The 20426-nt window shown below is 54.5% G+C and overlaps 6 protein-coding genes across 6 annotated transcripts in view; 3 read left to right on the top strand and 3 right to left on the bottom strand.

Moving 5' to 3' along the window:
• Positions 1-483: 483 nt before the first annotated feature.
• MONBRDRAFT_30748 (uncharacterized protein) lies at positions 484-1629 on the top strand (the record flags this gene model as incomplete). The annotated part of the gene is made up of 4 exons (XM_001742492.1): positions 484-535; positions 723-824; positions 963-1076; positions 1149-1629. The coding sequence occupies 4 exons, from the start codon at positions 484-486 to the stop codon at positions 1190-1192; spliced, it is 312 nt and encodes a 103-aa protein (XP_001742544.1). The 3' UTR covers positions 1193-1629.
• Positions 1630-1785: 156 nt separating this feature from the next.
• Positions 1786-3021, bottom strand: MONBRDRAFT_4795 (uncharacterized protein; the record flags this gene model as incomplete). The annotated part of the gene is made up of 1 exon (XM_001742036.1): positions 1786-3021. The coding sequence occupies one exon, from the start codon at positions 3019-3021 to the stop codon at positions 1786-1788; it is 1236 nt and encodes a 411-aa protein (XP_001742088.1).
• Positions 3022-4488: 1467 nt separating this feature from the next.
• On the bottom strand, positions 4489-7906 carry MONBRDRAFT_21903 (uncharacterized protein; the record flags this gene model as incomplete). Its single annotated transcript, XM_001742035.1, has 10 exons — positions 4489-4646; positions 4762-4830; positions 4967-5117; positions 5271-5410; positions 5531-5637; positions 5747-7005; positions 7125-7214; positions 7324-7455; positions 7544-7702; positions 7826-7906. 10 exons carry the CDS (start codon positions 7904-7906, stop codon positions 4489-4491), a joined length of 2346 nt encoding a protein of 781 aa, XP_001742087.1.
• Positions 7907-13079: 5173 nt separating this feature from the next.
• MONBRDRAFT_21902 (uncharacterized protein) lies at positions 13080-14548 on the top strand (the record flags this gene model as incomplete). Its single annotated transcript, XM_001742491.1, has 7 exons — positions 13080-13277; positions 13401-13516; positions 13643-13709; positions 13809-13884; positions 13993-14115; positions 14213-14340; positions 14435-14548. 7 exons carry the CDS (start codon positions 13080-13082, stop codon positions 14546-14548), a joined length of 822 nt encoding a protein of 273 aa, XP_001742543.1.
• A 1220-nt stretch (positions 14549-15768) lies between these two features.
• MONBRDRAFT_17015 (uncharacterized protein) lies at positions 15769-18378 on the bottom strand (the record flags this gene model as incomplete). Its single annotated transcript, XM_001742034.1, has 5 exons — positions 15769-16198; positions 16366-16440; positions 16634-17635; positions 17730-17900; positions 18148-18378. The coding sequence occupies 5 exons, from the start codon at positions 18376-18378 to the stop codon at positions 16007-16009; spliced, it is 1671 nt and encodes a 556-aa protein (XP_001742086.1). The 3' UTR covers positions 15769-16006.
• Positions 18379-18752: 374 nt separating this feature from the next.
• Positions 18753-20426, top strand: part of MONBRDRAFT_30745 (uncharacterized protein) — a 3914-nt gene continuing 2240 nt past the window's right edge. The window contains exons 1-4 of the mRNA XM_001742490.1: positions 18753-19010; positions 19102-19881; positions 20004-20065; positions 20171-20288. Coding sequence (XP_001742542.1) covers positions 18768-19010; positions 19102-19881; positions 20004-20065; positions 20171-20288 — 1203 coding nt within the window. The 5' untranslated portion in view covers positions 18753-18767. The remainder of the gene's footprint in view (positions 19011-19101; positions 19882-20003; positions 20066-20170; positions 20289-20426) is intronic.

Genomic DNA, 20426 nt, shown 5'->3' with positions numbered 1-20426 from the left:
AGGGGAACCTTCCGCTTGTGTGTGTGTGTGTGTGGAAACGCACAAGTAAATGATATCGAATCCAGTGAGAGAACCTCATTCCAAGTCTCCGCGAGTCTCCATTGGAGACTGGTAGTCTCTCCATTTCTCGCTTCACACACGGTATGCACTGATGGCGGCTGGGCGTTGCACGAGGCCCACTGCTTCGGCGGGAACGGTAGCCGGACAGACGTAGTGGTCCGGGGGGGTCAGCGCGTGGTCGGGGCAGGCTTGTGCTTTTGGAGAGGGGTGCCAGTCTGCCTCGATCAGGCCTGTGCACTTGCTATTTTCTTTGTCCTTCTTGTGTGTGTGTGTGTGTGTGTGTGTTGGATGTGTTTTCAAAGCCTTTTGTTCTCGTCCAAGCCCCTCGGCAGCACGGCACGAGGCGCTTCCGTAGTGCGGCTGCACAGCCGGTGCATGTCGCTCATGCGGATGTTGTTGGACTCTGACTGCTTCTAGATCAAAATGGCCAGCAAGATTCCTCAGGTTATTAACATGGCACAAGTTGCCGGCCGTGGTCAGTACCTTTCTTCGCTCGTCCCGTCATCTTTGCGTCTTTCGGTTTTATGCCCACACCACGCGGGACAACAGGGGCCTCTGACGCACCATGGCCCGCTGGCACCCTTGACTTGTTTCCCCTCATACTTTGTTTTTTTTTCATCCCGACTGATGCTCGTGCCGTGCGCCGAATCCTGATGTTGCAGACCTCGTGGTGGCGGCCAAGCCTGTGGTGTCCCGCTTCGCCGCACTGGCCTCAAAGGAGCTTGCCCCTCCCTCCCCAGCCCAGTGGCCTCAGATCAAGAAGGGTGCGCCTGCGTTTCTCTCGCTGAGGCTGTGCTGGCCGGGCTATACTTTTCTTGTACTTTTTTTTTCCCTCGTCCTTTCAGATGTCGCCTCGTCTACACTCATCTTCCTGGCCATGCTGACCATGCTTTGCGGTTTAGGCCTCACTGGCTTGGCCAAGGACGCCCAGAGCCTCAAGTTTATGAACCTTACGGTCAAGGAGGCCGCTAGCGGTGCCCTTGTGGGCGTTGAGGTGGCCATGTGGTTTTTCTTCGGTGCGTCACTGATCATGTGCTTTGTTTCCTTTTTGCTTTCAGAGTCATGCTCATAGCTTTTGCGCCATGCAGGTGAGATCATCGGCAAGGGCAGCATCATCGGTTACGATGTGTAAACCGTGCAAGCGCGCAAGATTGTATTCCCCTCCGTGGGCTGGCCTGACAAGAGTCAGTTTCAAGCCGACTTGACTCTAAATCCTGCCCGCACAAGAATAGCCCAGCAATCATTGCTTGGCCTGAGAAGAAGAAAAAAAAATGAAAATGAAAAACAGAAGCAAGACGTGCAGGCTGATCAAAGACGGACATTAGTCCAGGAGACGCCCCCCCTTCCTCTCTCTCTCTCTCTCATTTGAGCGCACCATGTGCGTTGGATGCGGGCTTGTTTGGAGGGTGTCTGCCCGTTTTTGTTAGCGTTGTGCGTTTTGTGAGGGACGCGGGCGAGGTGGTGAGCTCAATTATCAGCGTCATGATCCACATTTGACAATGGATTGACTCGTCTCTCTGTGCCGTGTCGTGTCGTGTGTTGGTTCTTCAAAGTTGAGCCGAAAATGCGTCTTCTCGCAACAAGACAGCAGACTTCTATCTTCAGGGCCCCTTTCCCATCATCCACTCCGAGCCGCCCACATTGAACAGACACAAGTCAAACAGTTTTGGGCTTTCCACCGAAAACCCGCATGATAGTGCCACATATGTAAGTCGGCATCTTTGCTTAGGCCGGTGCTGTGGCGTGGCCCCACCAGTAGGCAGGCACAGCCCCCAAAAAGATAGCCATGACCATTTTCAACGTGGGCCAGGGATTGATGGGGGGCAAGCCTTTCTGTAGTTTGTGGGCAAGCCCCCGCTCAACCAGTCGATCAGCCAGGAGGCCCTTCTCAGACGGGGTGAGCTTAGCAAAGCCAAAACGTCCTTGCCCATCTTGAGCTAGGATCCGGGCGACGCTGCGCACGCCCCAAGGCCCAAGCCATAAGCTGACGCGGATCCAGGTCTGGGCAGCAGCGGGCCACGCCGACAACATATTCACGGCTTGTTCCACCAGAGTGGCGGCGGCTGCGATGGGATCGGGGTCCTTAGGAAGCGGTGGACAGGTGTTGGGCTCGTGATCGGGAAAGAAGCAGATGCAGCGCACTTCGATTGATTCACGAACAGGAGCCGAGGACGCAGCTTTGGGATCCCGGAACGCGGTATGATAGCAAATGCGCGCCAGTTGCGTAGGGTCGGAGTCCCACTGCTTGAAGAGTATGGCTTCGTTGCGTGTCATGCGCGGGAAGCAGTACCACGTGTGGCGGGACGCGTTGGTGGGCGGTGGGCGGTACACCTCAACAGAGGTCCCCGGGAGGCAAAAGTCACAGACAACAAAGTCGTCCGGAGACACGAGGGAGCGCTGATCGCACATGGCGAGGTGGTTGTTGGAGACAGGCTCGTCACCGATGGGGCGCCAAACATTGAGAAAGAGAAAGCGACCAGTGTGGTACTGGGTGTCGAGCAAAGGAGCAAACTGGCGAAACAAGTCTTGGGACGCATTGCTATTGGCATCTGTGTGAACCGCGAGACCATAGCCTTTGACATCGCTGCGGTTTGGCTCCAGCTCCTCATTTCGTACGGCGTGGTGCAGCACGCGCGCGTGACCACAGCCGAGCTGTTCACACAACATGGCCTCTATTTCGGGATAATACACCTTGCGCACCTTGTTGCCGTCGTAAAATTCATCACGACTCAAGCTAGTTTGTGCATCCTGGATGAGCGTAAACCCATGCGTCTCCATGGCGCACGGCGGGTCGGCCACACGACCATCATGGACGGTCACCTCGACAGGCACCTGCTCCAAGTTCGTTTTCAGAGGTCGGGTTGAAGCAGCCGCCAGCTCCGGAGGTCGCTCATACGTATGAATGTATGGCCGTTCGTTGGCAGGTCCCTGGGAGTAGTTCAACTCGGCTCGCAAGGTCATGGCGTGCGTTGTGTGGGAGCAGGAAGTCACGGCTGGCCCCATGTGGAGGCAGCAGTCTGATGACAGTGCAACCACTGAAAATGGTCACAGTCACTCTCTGTTCAAGCACAGCGCAAATTTCCACCCCACTGCCCTTGCTCACAGTAAAGTCATTGAAAGTGTGGATCTCAGCGCTCGGCCTCGAGCACGGTGCGCAAGGTGCAGCATGAGGGGCAATGCCAAGAGAAGACGGGCCTTGGTGCTCTCCATTTCTGCATTGCATGCATGAAACAACCCCTCTGGGTAAAGCGGACATGAGGTGTGCACTGCCTGTCGTGCTCGGTGAAAGGGATGGCGGCCGCTGCCAACAGAACACATGGCTGGATCCGATTGTAGCAGCGAACGGCCTGACATGTCTCAGCGAGCCTCGCAGCGATATAGCAGCCCGAGGTGACGGGACTATCATATCCATCAAGAGCGCCACCGTCCATCGTCTTTCTCAACTGTTCAAAGCCAGCAGCAGGAATAGTTGAGCAGCAGCATCATGTCAGACAAAAGTGGTCCGATGTGATGTGTGCAACGTGCTCTCTCTCGTGTTGCTCTGTGTGTGTGTGTGCCTCGCGGTGCTGCTGGATGCAATCTGGCGCGCGACGTGCGATCCAATCGAGGAGAGGTGGCGGGGGGGCGAGTGGTAGTGGAGCATCAAGCACGTAGGATGCGAATGAAGTCCAAGGCTCAAGGAACATGGTGATACTCTCAATTTCACGATCAACTTGGGGCAAAAGCGTTCCTCGCTCGCATACACGCGCAAACTCACAACCTGCGAAGAAAGACGGCGCGAGAGAAGGATCGGGCAAATAGACTTGAAACTTTTGAAAGCCCATTATTGAGCGGCCACGCACACACACACGCGCGCGCACCTGCACACTCGCACGCTCGCAAAACTTGCAACCCTGAAGACAGGCGTTCAAAGCCAGACAAAAATTTATACCGCACGCCGCAGGGGCATGCACATGCATTCAGTTTCCATTGGTACCACGGCGACCTCGGGCCGCACCCGCAGGAGCAGGACCTGCCGGGAGAGTCTCTGAAAAGGTAGTTTCACTCTGACAGCAACCGCCCCGACACTTGGGACGCGCCGCAGGCCGGTTCACCGCCTCCTCCGGCAGAACACCAAAGGAGACCAGCAAGCTTTGCAAGAAGCTTCCACAGCAGCAATCCATCCCACTGATGTCCTCGTGAGCAGACAGCCTATAGAAAAGAAGGAAGAGGTGGTAGTGGCGGGCACTCCAGCAATCACGAGCACAAGGCTCTGCCCACAAGCAACGCGGTTCGTGCGAAAAGAAACCCCACAAGAAAACTTCAAAACTTTAGTGTCTCTTGTTTTGTGTTGTTTTTTGTCTTGTTTCTTCTGACATGTGAACAAAAGAAAGAGTATGTGAACAACGGTGACTTTCTTCTCGATTTCTGGGATGGGATGCAGTGGGACTAAGATGGCGCCGTGGGGACCGAGCCTGCCTTCATTTGCTTCTTGAGAGCACCACTCTTTCGGTTGTGGTTTCCATATTTGCCCTTGTTTGACTCTTTCTTTCGACGATTATGCCACGTCTCGGAGACGGCGCCCCGCCCGCGTGCCATAGGCGTGCCTGCATCGAAACAAGACATGATATAAGTCAGAGGCTCTTGCAACACATGACAACGCGGCACAACTGACTGCGATCAGACTCGAATACAGGGGCAGCATGCCATTGCAAGACCTACCGGTGTGGCGCCCGCCTCGGCCTCGTGCGGCTGTCACATTGCCCGTGTTGAATCGATGGGGTGCTGCACCTAGAGTGGGCGGTTCAAACGGCATCACCTGGTGAGCACAAACCACACAGGGCGGACCAGACAGGTGTTTGACCCTGCTGGCCATCACATTCGCTCTTGACCCCACATCGAGCAAACCCACGGCCCATTCACCAACCTGGCCCACTCGCCGCACTGCCCGTTCCAGAGGAATTGCCCGGGGCCGGCAAACTTAGTCCATCGGTGGAAGCGCCATCGGCATCGCCATCGTCATCGTTTTGCCCATTGCGGGAAGCGTTGAAGTGCCGATTGGGGTTTGGCCCCAGCTCCTGGCAGACAGGGCGCAATGCAAACCGTCAGTTGCACCACAGAGTCGACTCTTGGCCTTGCTCCACCGTGCTAGACGCCTCGCTTAAACTTCTCAGCCATCAGCAGACGGAAAACGGTTTCAATGGGTACAGTAAAGAACAGCAGAAACAAACCTCGTCCAGAGTTGGCTCCAGAACACCCTCGTCACCCAACCCATCGTACGTATCGTCGTACTCGTCCTCGTACATCCATTCGTGCGAAACTGAAAACTCCTCCTCCGCCACGTTGCTGGGCATGATACCAGCGCCCGCCCCTAAAAATGTACATGCCATGTCAGCAAAAAAGCAACAATAGAGCAAATGTGTAAGGTGGCCTTGCCCACTCTCGTGCTCATGAAGCTTGTGACCATTTGATACTGGGCCCGCGCACAGACCTGAGGTTTCAGAACTGTGGTGGGCAGTGTCTTGGACCGTGCCGTACTGCCGAAAAATGCGATCCTTATCCGCGGTGTCCAGGTGCGTGTCATTGCGACGTCCCTTGCTGTCATTTTGTCAATCAGTGCATGCAAAACCATGAGCCTACAAAGCGCTTGCCCTCATGGGGCCCCAGCAGCTGCCAACCACCGCCACGGGGGCACGGACAGACCCACCTTTTTCCGCGAGCCACGCGACTCGCATCAATCGCGCGGCCACTGAAAACATCAAACTGATCATTATCGTATACGCTGGGGGCCACGAGTCCATCTCGATCCTTGTCGCGCTCGCCGTTCTGCTGAGCCTGCACCTCTGTTGTAGCTCTGGACTCAACCTGCACTGGGCTCTCCAGATCACGAGGCAGATCAGCGAGTTCAGGCGGCAGATTGTTCTCCAGCAACATCATCACCAACTGCTCGGCGCTATCACAAGTGGCCAATGCCTGCCGGATAAACTCTCGACCCAATTCGGGCATCATTTCCTTGATCTGCTCAACAGCCGGGTCGGTGCCTGCTGAAGTGGCCGCACTCGCCGAAGCAGCAGCACCCGCAGAAGCAGCAGCACCCGCAGAAGTGGCTGGACCAACGGCAGATGACTTGCTTGCGCTTGTAGCTACAGTGCTGGCCTCTGGAACTCCACTCTGGGCCAAGGCTGTCACAAAAAAGTCGAGGCGGGCCTGATCAAACACCAAGGCCTTCAAGTCGGCCAACAGCGTGTCTAGTCGCTTGTCGGCCGTCAGCTCTCCACATAACCACGAGGCCTGCACCACGTCGGCCAGCACGTCATACAATTGACACTCCAGCTCTTCGTGCAAATCCTCGTCCGCCGGTGCCGCAGCCCGCAGAGGCTGCAAGAAGAGCACCAACAGCACTTCGTGTACAAAGTCAGCCAGCGAGTCACCTGCCAGGGCGTGCAGAGCAAATAAAAAACGATCCTCGCCCTCGGCCTTGGCCAGTGGCGTATCTGTTGCTGGTCCATAGCGTGTCACTGTCGCCTCGAGGACCTGTGAGCCCAACGCGAGGACACCGGCCAAGAGATGTGTGTAGTGCACTTGCTCGCGGCACAGTGGTACGGAGCGTACAAACGCTCGCAGCGTCACGGCCAAATCAATCACGTAGGAAAGCAAGTCAGCCACTTCATCGGAGGGGGCTTCAGTCAAATCCGTGCTTGCCTTGCTCCACGAAGCAACCATTTCACTGGAGGTGCCCAGGATGGCCCGGGCCTGGTCAAGACCCTCCAACACGCCTTCAAGACCGTGTTGAAGCGCAGTCTGATGACACAATAGAACCAGTTGAGCCAAACTGCCTGTCAGATCCTCAAAGTAGCTCGGACTGTGAGTGAAGACGTTGGTGAGCATCTTGGCTACCAAAGGTGGATTGGCGGTCGAGAAAAGGACTGCAAGGTCCATGAGCTTGGGTACGTCAAACAACCAGTTCTACAATATCCATCAAAGATTTAGTGTTGTCCGGACCAAGGCCGGGCAGATCAGTTGGGCGCCATATGCAGTCGGGTTCAGGGAAGAAGCGAAATTGCAGACGCAGGCGCGCGACCAACATTATAAATGAGCTCGCCGAACGCAGACGGAGACATGTGGTGCTGCTTGTCCTCGCGATGTGTTGAAAGCCTCAGGAAGACGCGAAACACCTAAAACCGCAGACCCAAAACCTCATGAATGGCAAGTCTGAGGCCATAAATACCGCGAAATAAAAAACGCATGGGTTGTGATAGGTGATGGTCGGACAGGTCCACACACCGCCTGAGCTAGACGCCACTCAGCCTCGGCCACCGCCGGGTCGAGTGTTGATTGCAAAAGCACGTCGTGTTGACGCGGACTTTTGCGAAGCACATGCTCCAGAAACGTGTGCAACTTCGTATCAAAGCATGCCTGCGCTCAGTAGCAAAACCAAGTGGTCCATGAGCACACGCGACTCAACAACCGTGCTGGTCGAGCCGCTTCATGCCGGCGCTCCTACCTGGCTCCAAAACACGTGATAGGGCAGACGCAGCAGATGCTCGACGTCTCGAGTTTGCATAAAGAGAATGTCCAGACGCTGTTCACGAGAGGCATCGTCCATAAAGGCTTCGGGCGCCGTGTAGGGGAGGATGTCCAGCGGCGTCACCCAGGACGCGTCCTACACGCAACCCAACGTAGACAAATGATCGGTAAGCCACCAAAAGCCAGGGCTGTGAGCACCAACAGGCAACTGATGCACCACATGGCACGTGGCAAGGCCCGGCAGCACACAATCACGTACAAGGAGGGGAACATGGTTTCCTTGCGCATTGCGCCCTGACTGTTGCTCCAAAGGCAGCGCTTCGCCTGCAGATGGCGCCATCTCTTGGTCGAATCTCGCAAACACCGGTGTATTGTAAATGGCCAAAAGAAAGAGAAGGGTTGCTTGTGCCACACCACACCACAGTCTTTGATAGTATGGAAATGAACGCAATCAGCACCTCATCACAACCCCAGGCCCTGTCCGTCCCAAAGAGCTCACTGGCCCTCGCCGAGATGAAGAAGGGCCTTCTGATTTGTGCTTCAAGGTTATGCAAGTAGTGAGAAGAAGTGCGTGGCATCGGACACAACAACAATGTCAGACAGAATTTCCCGCCAAAACCGTCGGTTCTTTTGTCGACAATTTCTTCTTCTTGGCGTTCACTTGAATGGACATGCATTTTCTCTGCAGACTGAGAGTGACGACGCGACGGCACTTCCAAAAGCCCAAAAGTACATCGTCAACCGTCAAGTCTCACATCGACAAGACAAACGAGATGGCACGCAACGCCTCCGCCAAACGGCGAGCCTCCACGGTCTGTCCCAACGTCCCGCCATTTAGCCTGGCCACTGTTCTGCACATGTTGCTCATGAAGCCGGCCTGTCCAGCAGCGCGAGGCCAGCTCCGACGACGAGCAGCATGGAGAAACGTAAGGCGATTTCCTGTGGTGGTGGTAGTGGTGGTGGTGGTGATGATGATGATGCCATCGATATGTTTATGCTACCCCGAACCACAAGCTTTGATGCCATTCACATCAGAGCAGAAAAAGAAGACGCTGCAGTGCTCATTCATTGTATGGCCTGAATCCCCGGCTTGCCCGTCAACCCACCAATGTAGGACGCTGGCCTCACTTATGGCCAAAATGAAGTCAACGAAGGGTGGCGCCGCCCCCCGAAAGAAACAGCTTGACAAACTGCAAAGTGCGTGTCGCAGCCGGCTTGCTCTTGCCTTTTTGAAAGCAACGACTTGCTGTTTATGGGTGGGTGAGTCAAATTCTGACTTTTGAGTTGGTGCATGCTGTTCAAAAGATGTGATCGAGTTAACTTTCAAGACCCTACAGACCGGTCAAGCTGCCACGTTGGCTGAGCTTTCCCAGCAATTCACTTCTGCACAGTCTCAGCTGAAGCAATGCACGGCGCCTAGCTTGCCAGATCAGGTACGGTTCATGACAAACACGACTTGCAGATGGTAAGCGTCAGCTTTGCGCAACCATGCATGCTCACTCTTCATTTGACCATGCCCCTGGTCATCTCCAGGTTTCTTTTCAAAGCGTGTCCGAGCTGGTGGCCGCCGCCGTGGCGAGCTTGCAGACGGCGGTTTGTGGCCTCCGTCCAAGATCGTCATGAAAAAGGCCGTCTGCTCTCATCACTAACTTGTTCGTTTCCAGGAGAGTGTTGTGTCGCGATGTGAGGCGACCATGACGGCCATTGAAGCTGCGCTGGTTCAAGGGCGAGAGGTGAGTCCCGTGCCTTTGAAAGCCGGGGGCCAGTGCAGCAATACTCCTCCAACCTAACGCGAGCACCTTCGATTCGGCCACGTTGTAGATTCGTGACACTCAGCTTGCACAGTTGGTTCGCCAGCTGCAGGCTGTGGGTCAGAAACAAGCACACCGGGCGGTGAGTCTTGGCTTGAGTTCACTCGAAACTGCTTGCATAATACCCGCTCACCTGCAAAGGCCACGCGCCCGCGTCCTCCTCGCTCCATGCACCTCAACAGCGACTCGACACTCAGCGTCGACTCCGCATGCGCGTGGTACAAGCGATGGAAGCAGATCTTGCTTAAGTTTTGCACCGAGGACATGGCACCATTGCTTTATGATGAGTCGAACATGACCGGTCCTGAAGTTGCATCAATTGATAAAGGCGCTCTTCCAACACCATCATTGTTGGGCCTTGATTTTCCATCATTGAGATTTGACTCGACCACATGCATCAAAGAAAAAAAAACTTTCCGCTTTGGGCATGTCAATAATTTGGTAAGTACATTGTACTTTTATTTCAGCGCCGGGAGACCCAGACCTTGGTCTGTTACCAACTTGGGACGCCAGCTTCGAGGGCACACCTGCGCAAAGTGATGCCAAGAGGCTTTAGGCAACACTTCCTCGTGCACGCGGCGGCTAGAGTTGACTTGCGTGCTGCGATCATGTGTGCGAGGTTGTGCGTGGTTCTGTTGCAGGCGCATCAGTGCTGCCTTGCAACAAGCTGCCAAACCTCGTCGAGCATCCAAGGAGCTGGCCTCAGCAACTTGATCCACCAACACGCGGCACAAAGAATTGCCAACCGACATTGGCGGCCCCGAATCGTGGGCCAGAAGGGCCAGCTGACAAGAAAATGAAATTGTTTTAAGACCAGGATAAGAGGCAAGCCGTGATGGAAAAGCCACAAAAGCAAGGTTTGACATGCTTATGGGCCGTCTCTCGAGGAAGAGAAAGAACAAGTCGGTGAACATTGAGCACAAAAAAGTTTGGGGCCATCAGGCCGTACCGTAACCTTGAGCTTGGCCTCCACGACTACACTTGGATGTTCCAGGGTGCAGAGCAATCGGCTCCACGCCTGTTCGTTGTCAAGACCACACAGACGAGGCTCGCGTAGGGGCAGGCTCTCTCCAAGAATATCCAGAAAGGCTTGTGGTATGCTGAGATGTATTCAAAATTGTCAATGGTCCTATCGTTCACGTCGTCAAACACCATTGCTGACGTGCGTCGCGTACCTTTGAGCATAGTGCCACAAGGCATGCCGGCCCTGGCTCGACCAAAACTGATGAAGCGCCGTGGCTGCCGACGCCCGCCAGCAACAACGTTTGATCACACGCAGCATGCCCGGTGAGACTGGCGTCTTGTGCATCCGTTTTTTTCTTTTTGTTTTGTTTTTGTTTTTGTTTTTTATGTTTTTTTGGCAAGATTCTGCCCGTAGCTGCGACCTTACGTACCGTTGCCATGTAAGCAAGCGGCTACGATGGGGCCATAGGCCTGGGCCTCGACGTCAAGTGCGGCTTGGGGCTGGTCCCACTTGGGCAGTATGGCTGATAGCGCCTGCATAAATCCAGCACACCTCCTATTAGGCTGTCTTTCACGAGCCACGAGCCGTACCAAGGAGCGTACTTGTAGTTGGCCAGCGTGATACACAGGTTGAGTCAGCAATAACACGGTCACATCCTTGAAAAGATTCCAACGGGCTCGTTCCTCCGTGACTTGAGGATCCGACTGCGTACGCGGTGGTGTCTGCAGCAGCTCTAGCTATATCATACAGCGTTGCTTGAGATGACTTGACGCCACGAACAAAGCGGCTTTCACAGGCACATGCGTGTGCAAAGTACCAGGAACGGAAGTAATTTGTTCAGTTCAGGCGTATCAAAAGCTGTGCAATGCAAGCAAGGCAGGCGTATCGATGAGCTACAAGCTCGCGCGGCTCATGCCTTGCTATACACAATTGAGCCGGACGGTTTCAAGAGTCACATAGCATATTATATCAGGCGTGTGTCATGATTTGCTAGCCTACGGCACAAACCTTGTTGCTGTGCTATGGCGAGCAAGGCCTGCCACAGAGGCCGTTGCGGAATCTCGGTCGGGCTCAATGCCATTTTGACCAACTGTTATGATATGGAGAATGTCAGCCCAAACATGTTGGCCATCAGCAGTGTGCGAAATTCAAGTCCACGAGCAGCTCCGTGTGCCTTCATTGGCATGCAGATGGGCTCAATCGCCTGCCAAAACCACATCCACTGAACATACCTCGCGCACGATGCCAGGTGACACCCGAGGCATGTTGGGAACGAGGGTCAGGAGAGCACCATCGAGCTGTTGACAAAAAGAAAAAAGTAGCAAGGTAACAAAATTCCAGCTCTGAGACTTGATCAACCTGAGCGTGGCAGGGCGTGTCAAAGTTCACCTCTGCGAAATGGCGTTGGAAAAGACTTTGAAGGTAATCCAAAGTCGTGTCGGGCAGCAAGGCCTGGCTTTCTGGCTCTGCAGCCGTGAGCATCGTGGCCATGGTCATCAACGCTTCACTGGCAGCACCCCAGTCCTGAATCGAGACTGAGACCAAAGAAGCGTGGTTTCAATGGTCGTGGTCGTGCATCAACGGACATTTGTTGTGAGTCTCTGGGTCCATATGCTGTATCGACAGATGAATTCATAAAAGGCAGATGGTGAGCATTTCTCTGAACATACCCATCAGTCTGAGGGAATCGAGCAACGTGCACATGTCCTTTTGAAGGCCACCCAGCTGGCCACTGGTTGATGAGGGCCGCACGCGCGCAATCGCTGCGGCGTGCTTGATCCTCTTGGCCATCATCTTGAAAAAAGGCAGCGATGGCCAGGGTGTCAAATGCAACAAACTTTATGCTGTGTCTGACAGTGAGCTGTCGACAAAACCAATTCCTATGGGAGCGACGGTTTTATTCCGTTTTTCGGCCTTATTTTCTTTCTTTTCTTTTTTTCATTCATTGCTTTGGTATCATCTGGACGCATTTGCATTTGGGCCCTGGCTCGACGATCCGCAGGGCTTGGCTTTTTCGTTCTGCTCGCAGGTAATGAGCCCAAAATAATGATGGCATTGCCTCCCGTTCATCCCAGATTGAAAGAACTGAACTTTGATCTTATGATGATAACCGTGTTCCTCACAAATATTTACACCTGATGTTAGGAGTGCATTTGAGATGGACAACGAGGAGGCCACAGCTACCACCCCTGCGGCAGCAGAGAGCAGCTCAACCGTTCTTCATCAGCTGGAAGACGAGATTATTGCTTTGACAAAGCAGCGCTGGCACCTCCATCAACTCAACCAGGGCTTACGCTTGGAGGTTCAACTCCTGCAGCGCCGGCTCAAGCGCCACCACGCAAACCAATAAAGGTCTTGATTGTCAGCATTTTTTCGTCCTTTGGTGTGTGAGTGTGTGAGTACTGGCCGTTCTTTTTTTTTTTGGATGCATTGACCGTTGGAAAAAAAAAAAAAACTCAAACTCGGGCTGGCCGCCCTGGCTGCTGCGACTGTTTCACTGTCAAACAGATCATCCGGTGCATTGGTGGGGTGCTTGCCACGACCGGTGCAGGCCAGTTGGGCAGGTGAAGTGGCGACACGGTTCCGCTATCAGCGTTTGCCGTTGTCTTGCTGGACCTATCAATGCATGTGGGCAGGATACCGTGGGTGCCAGGTTTTATGCCGATCGCGGGGTGGGGTCGGCTGTCTTGACGCCAACACACTTCAGGCCGACCAACACAATGTCGATTACAGCACGGATGACGGCTGGCTTGCAAGGGCTATATGCCAGCATAAGCGACCGGCGCAAGCCAGATAAGACTGCATTGGTCCCGACCTTCATGACGGATGCCGATGGCAGTTTTGTCGCGCGACATCCCGTCCCATTGTTCCAGGGGCGATACGCCTTTACCCGCGTCCTTGCCAAGGGCGGCTTTGCCACGCTGGTTGAAGTGGAGGTAAAGATTGCTTTTATCTGACGGATCGCTGATATTCCGCGCGCCGCGTGGAGCCTGATCTATGATAAAGGGACACAAGGGACCGCTCACGCATGCCCTCGTTCAATTGCATGTGCTACACAGGATACCTTCCAATCTGGCATTCGCCGCGCCATCAAAGTGATGCATGCTTCATATGCTGAGATGGGTGTTCAGGAATATGACATCATCTCGCGGCTCAACGCAGCAGATCCTGCCGGGTATGCACCTATCTCGAACGACGCCGGCAACTTTGTCCCATCTTTTTATTTCGTCAACACCCCATTCATGGTTGCTCTCTCATGGCTCCCATCTCCGGCCTGGCTTTCTTTTGATTGCCACTCCAGGTCATACGCGATTGGTCGATGTTTTGGGCGTTTCTGGGCCGGGCAGCACCTCTGCGTTGCTTTTGAGGTTTGAATCAAAGAATCGCCGGGCCGCGAGTAAAATGCTTTGGATGCTGTTCTGATTAGCCATGCTTGATTTGATGAGCACTTTTGCTTGATATGGTAGCTCCTCTCGTCAGCACCGCTCCACCATTGTATTGACCGCGCCTCTCAGACAATCTCTGCGCGGCGTGAGAGTCCTGGTACGCTTGGAAGCCTGCGCACGAGCCCCCGTATTGGCATTCACTTTATCATGCTATGCTGCCTGCACTTTGCTATGAGTCACGACTGGTGTGTTGTTGGTGGTCTAGTTGCGCTGCGTCTCAAAGCTGTGGCCAAGGTTGCAGTTCAAGTGCTACATGCCCTAGAGCTGCTGGAGATTCTCAACATTCTTCATGCGGACATCAAACCAGATAACATTTTGCTTTGTGATGGTGTGTACTTGAACATGGCTATCCCGTATGGGCCACACCTTATCCAAATGCACCCGCCGGCTCACGTCTGCTGAACCCTGCTCTGTCGCCCCTTTAGATTCCGCACAGCGCTGTGCTGTCAAACTCATGGATTTCGGCAACAGTTTTGAAGCAACTCCCGAAATGGTGGGCATGTACGTGGAGCAGATGCATGATCTACAGTCGCTGCAGTACCGAGCGCCCGAGGTAGGTGCAGATTGTCGTGATTGTCAAAAGGCAAGTGTTGACCTGACATTCTACTGCACTCATCTGGCTTTCTTTTGATGCAAACGACTCCAAGGTCTTGTTTAACACGCAGTTTGGTCTGCCTGCTGATGTGTGGTCATTGGGCTGCATCCTGGCTGAGGTGAGTTGTGAAGGCTCACCATCATCAGAGCGTTGGCAAGGAAGCTGACACTCGTTCCCCGATAAGAGAAGGATCAGCGTAGTCATGGTTGCCAACAGTTCCTGCCTCTTTGGCTCCAGTCATAAACCGTACCAGGACTCATGTGAACCTGCAAATCGCCAGCTGTACTCTGGTCAAGTATTGGTACCAGCAACCGATGCTTCGCATGCGAGAGCCTTGATCTATGAGCTTTTTGAATCCTTGCCGGCTACTTTCCAAAGCAGTCGGTTTTTAAGCGAGGTGGGAGCAGCTGTCGACCGGGCAAACAGGGTGGAGTCCACACGGTCGGCAGTTCACGTCCGCTTGACTTTTGTGCCACCTGTGCATAGATCGAAGCGGTGGATCTGGAACAGCCGACGCTTGAAAATGTTGATGTTCGGTTAGAATTCTTGAGTCATCCCAACAAGCCTGAGCGTTTGGTTTGAAAAAGGGAGCGCATCGTACCTTTTGATTTATTGTCTTGCCCTCCTTGATTTTTTTTTCTTCTTCTTCTTCTTCTTCCACATTGTACTGCAGCCACCAGGAATTTGCAGCCAAGCTTTTGAGCGTGACTGGTTGTCGTCATAGCGCCTTTGGAAGCCTCTTGGCCGGGCTCTTGGATCCTGATCCAGGTGTGCGCGTTTGTTTGGTCAATAGCGGCAGCCTACTATGCTAACTATGATCTTTACCGCTTGACCCGGCTGTTGCTTGGGTGCAACGCACAACTAATGCATTACTACTTGTTTGTGATAGAGTTGCGTTTGCGCCCGAGCGAAGCACTCCAACACCCTTTTCTATCTTTGCTGCGACCCGCACGCGCCGGTGAGCTGGTTTGGCGGCATTCAACGACGCTGGCTGCGCGGCAGTCGAGTACCGGTGTGCCTATCAAGCCCGAGGTGCGTAAGCCTAAAGTGGCTTCAATTGCATCATCCCACAAGCCCCACGCAGCGCCAATCAGCGCCAGCCGTGGGGTCAAGCAAGAAGCAACGACCTCTTCGCAGCCGCTGAAGCTGGCGGACCGAGCCGGTACGGCCAAGCGCAAATCTGCCAGCAACGGTGTTTCGATTTCTGATTTTCTGACTCGTCGACCAGCAAAGAAGGGCGCTAAGAAGGCAGGAGGGCGGGCTCGCTGAGTCAATTATCACAACCTTGCCGCTGAGCGGCAACGCACACTTAACATCACACAAAAAGAGGCCGCCATGGTACGCGAGTACTTTGGCAGCACACGGTTAACGGCACTTGAAACCAGTGCGTGCACGATATGAGTCACCGCAGCCTTCCGCTGCGCGGAAGATGCGCCTCGTGAAGCGCGTTCACGAAATGCAATTGACAACTGTATTTGTTCAACTTAGTCTTGCACATGTCGCAAAATATACAAGGGAAGCGTGGATCGCAGACAGTCGGCGGTCGCGAAAACGTTTGTGGGGACAGGCACAGGTGTTCGCAGCAGCAGAGGTTGATCAAAATATGTAGATGCTGCGCGCGCTCTCATGCGCTCCCTTGCAGACCTCGTGCAATCTTGCGTTTGAGTTCGTGATGAGACATGGGTCGCGTGAGCTCCTCCTCATCGGTCAGCTCCGCATCGCCGTCACCCAGGGAAGTAGGAGGGACGATGTTGAGTGGTGAGACTTGTGGCAGCGGGCCTGCACCCAAGAGGCCACCAGGCTGTGGCTTGGGACCCTGAGCAAAAAGGGCGGATGAAAGACGCAGAACATGAGGCATGTACCAAAAAAAAAAAAAGGTGGGTGTGCCTCGAGACAGAACCGCCCAAAAGCCACGGGGCATGGTCGTACCAGGGTCGCAGTAGGGTCAAAGGCGTCTTCGTTGTCCAGCTCCTCGCGCAGCACAGCTTCTTGCTCCTCCCACTTGTCTCGCTCCTTCTGGTCAAGCAGGGCTCGTAGCTGAAGGAGCTCGTTGGCGCGCTACAACACGGAGGCGCACGCACATGTAAGGTGTTAGTGAGCTTTGTCCTTTGAAGAAGAGGGCAACGACATAGCAAAGAAAGAAGGACGAGGAGAAGAAAGCGAAAAGAAAGAAACAGAAAAGCAAGAAAGAAAAAAAAAAAAAAAACCAAAATATGGCCCAGGTCACGATTGACGCTAACGCCGCGCGCACCTGTTCGATAGCGCCCAAGAAGGACATGATGTTTGATTCAGTGATCTCGGTATTGCCAAGCATGTCGGTAAGCACGGTTCCCTCGCATACTGGCCCGTCAAAAATCGTTGAGATGCCGGCCTTGAGCGCCGCAAATTGGTCCGTGAAAGCCGATTGTTGGCTCTCAAAGTGCTTGGCTTGCTGATTGACAGCCTCAAGCTTCTGTTCCAGCTCCTGAAGCGTTGCTTTGCGCTCGCTATCCGATGTTCGGTTCTCTCGTTGAAACTTGTCAATGCTGGATTGCAGCTCATGAACCTGCTCGGTGAGGCTCTCCAACTCATTGTTGAGCTCGTTGACATAGTTAAAGAGGGAGAAGTTTTGGTCCTCCATTTGAATGAAACGCTCCACGAGCTTGTTCGTCTCCTCAATGCCCGTGGCCTCCTTCAGTTGCTTAAAGGCAGCCTCATAGGTCTGCACCATTGCCTCGGGCTGATCTGATTGGTTGGCGTTGCGCTTGTGTGAGGCTGCGAGCTCATCCTGACCTCGCGGTTGAGCCTTGACACCCATGAAGCTCTTGAGCTTGCGGTCATGCTCCAAAGTGCGCTTGAGGGCTTTGATATCAGCATCATGTTGATTGAGTTCCTTGGCACTCTTCTCCTCCAGCATGCTCATGCGGTGGTGCGCCTCGTCGCGGGCGTCGTAGGCCTGCTGTGATTGCGCCACAAGCTCCGCAATGTCGCGCCGGTGCTGAGTGAGCTCCTTCTCGAGCTTACGGTGCAAGCCGTCGAACACGCGACGCTCCTGCTTCAGGTGGTCAATCTGCTCACGGAGCTTGGCATTGCTGGTCAGAATTTCATTGTATTTGCGAGTGCCTTGCTCAACGCGGTTTTCCAGAGTTTTGATACGGCTGGCCAGGCGTCGCTTTTGAGCCTCAACACCTGCCGCACCACCAATCTGGCGACGACGATCATGGATGTCCTGGTCTGTTTCCTTGAGCGTACGTTGCAATTCATTAAGCTCTTCCTGAGCCGCGTCCATCTCGCTCTAAAGACAGGACCAAGGCAACGATGGGACGTGAAGATGGAGCGTGAGTAGGCTACAAAGAAGAGGAAAGCACCGGTTTGGTGGTTAGAAGGCGAGTTGGGCGTACTTTCCGGGTGGCGAGCTCGTTTGTCAAGTCATCGGCCGCCTTCTTCTCATCGTCAGCATCCCGATCAGCCGCCATAGCCATGTCAAGCTCGTGTGTGAGCAAGGCATTGTCCTTGCGCAGCTTCTCCAATTGATCCGCCTGAGCAGATGCGAAGCAGCAACGGCAAAAACGAGGAACACCAATATGAAACAAAATGAACCACGAAAGGACAGGGGCAAGGGGCAGCAGAAAGGCACGGTGAGCGGGTGGGAAGAACGGGAATTCAATCGTGGGGAAAAAATAAAATAGAATACACCCACAACCACAGCAAGAAAGCCCGTTTACGCATCGTCGAGCTTCAACAGACGACGGGTCTGCACAAGTCGCGGCCAGATCACGAGCGAACCTGCTTCTTCAGCTCAAGCTGGGTGCCGTCGTTGTAAGTCTTGCGATCGCCCTCTGTAATTCGGAACTGCCGGCGAAGCCGCTCCACCTCCGAGTCTGCGATACACAGTACAGCCCCAGACAAAACAAGAAAAGCAAGCACGTTATTAGGCTGATGGCGCGCAGCCGCCGCCACAATTGCCAGACGTGCTCTCCCGATGTTATGTTTGTCTGCGTGTGGTTGGCAAGGCATTTGCTGTCCCGTGCATGGCGCAGGCGATGGCAGACAGAAAAGAACAAATACACTCCCTTCTGTTCCACGAGCCATTCAACTCTGGATGGAACAGCTGGTCGCAAGAACAGACAATGGAAGCACACGATGCCACGCGCGGCGGCCGAGCGCAGCGCTGGCTCTTGGATGTCGGGCAGACGCACCGGGGAACGCTTGTTCGCTATCCTGAGCCTTCATCATCGCGGACGTTGCTAAAGAAACAAATAAACTGAATTGTTTGGTCGGGAAAAACATGTGACTCATTATTTCGAAATTTGTGACCCGCCACCTATTGTCAGCACAATCATCTGACAATTCGAGTTGCTGGTGCGCTGATGTGCCAGTTGCGGAGCTGACTTCTGTCACGGACTATGCCATTCGAGGGGTGCTCGGGTACAGCCCGGGTGCTGATGGTGCTCGTGGTGCTTGGGCTACTGCTCGTCGAGTGTGGGGCCGGCGTGTCGTCCAAGCAAGCGCCCACGCTTGTTAGCGTGCGAACGGTTGTGACTCGCAATCTTGTCCGCGAGGTGCCTGATGCCGAAGGGCACACTCGAGAGCAGCTTGAGCAGTTGGCGCGCCAGCGCGAGCCCTTTGTGATACGGCATAGCTCACTGGTGCGTGCTCGCTGCAAAAGAAAGAGGTTGGGTGAGGACATGCACATGCTGAGCTCTACTCTCGAATGTCGTGCCTGAATCAACACCATAGGCGACGCAAGCATCTCTGAGCAAGTGGACTCCAGCGGACATTGCTTCAGCTCTGTCCACAGTACCCGCATATGCACAGCGCGGGTCGGGCCGCTTCCGCACCTTTCATGACGATAAAGAACTGGAGCCTTTCCTGCGGCATGACCACTGGACGGACTTTAATGTCAAGGTCAACGTTTCCACGGGCCAGCTTTTCGACACAGTAGCGCGCGATGCGGGGCGTTTCCTGTACTTTAGTGCGGATGTGAACAAGCTGGGGCCCCATTGGCCTGCTCTCGAGGACTTGTTACCGGATCGTGACGCCATGGCACAGAGTGCCACGGGCCTGCAAAGCAACCTCTGGCTTGGTCATGGCGGCTTGGTAACAGCCATGCACTACGATGCTTCGTGGAACTTTTTTCTACAGCTGCACGGCCGTAAGCAGTTTACACTCCTGCGGCCGGGCGCGCCCGTGTGCCCCTACCCCTGTTTGCATCCGTCGATTGCGCACGCGCAATGGGATCCTTTGGGTGCTGCAGCAGCCAGTGGCAGCGCAGTGTGTATGGCTGATCCAGACGTACTGGCCAGCGAAAACCAGGGCCGTGGATCGCCTGTGTCAACTACCCCGCAACGGCTGGCCGATGTGGCGGCAGTGTGGCAAGTCACCCTCGGGCCCTCAGACTTGCTGTATGTGCCTCCACACTGGTGGCACGAGGTGGCGACGCTGAAAGACTCCGTCTCTTTCAATGTTTGGACCGATGCGCCTGAATACGTGATGATTCACGACATTTACGCCTTGCCGGTGCGTGCCTCGAGCGCCACAGCGCGCTGCATGGTATAAGTTACGCCCAGAACCCAACACGTCTCACCTTGCGCCGTCACTCTCGGCCCCCTTCTTGGCACCGTCCTGGCACGACCGAGTAGATTCCTTTGGAAGGCAGCTGGGATGGAACCAAACTGCGGCAGGGAGCCATGGCCTACCTGAGGTATGTTTGCAGGGGCCAAACTTTGTCAAGACTTGTCTGGATGTCCGGCAGTGGTGTTGGCTTGTTCGACGGGGACATCATCGTGGTTTGTGGGGATATGCCTAGGGCTATCCACGAGGCGCTGCACCTCGACTTTTCGTTTGCAGCCTCGCTGCGCCACCTGCTGGCACAGCGCTGGTCGCCCTTGGAGCAGGCACAGGCACTGCATTATGACCCCTTTGCGGTGTGTGCAAAAGAGTCCTGTTCCTGGCTCGGTTACATTCCTGTCACATACACTCGTTCTCGTCCTATGAGCGAGTAGGTTGTTGGGTGTCATAAATCAAGCTTACACCTGCCCCCCCCCCCCCCCCCAAAAAAAAAA

The sequence above is a fragment of the Monosiga brevicollis genome, genomic scaffold (genome assembly GCF_000002865.3).
Source record: "Monosiga brevicollis MX1 MONBRscaffold_2 genomic scaffold, whole genome shotgun sequence".
Taxonomy (NCBI): Eukaryota; class Choanoflagellata; order Craspedida; family Salpingoecidae; genus Monosiga; species Monosiga brevicollis.
The sequence above is the reverse complement of the archived record's forward strand: the minus strand, read 5'-3'. Positions and strand labels throughout refer to the sequence as shown.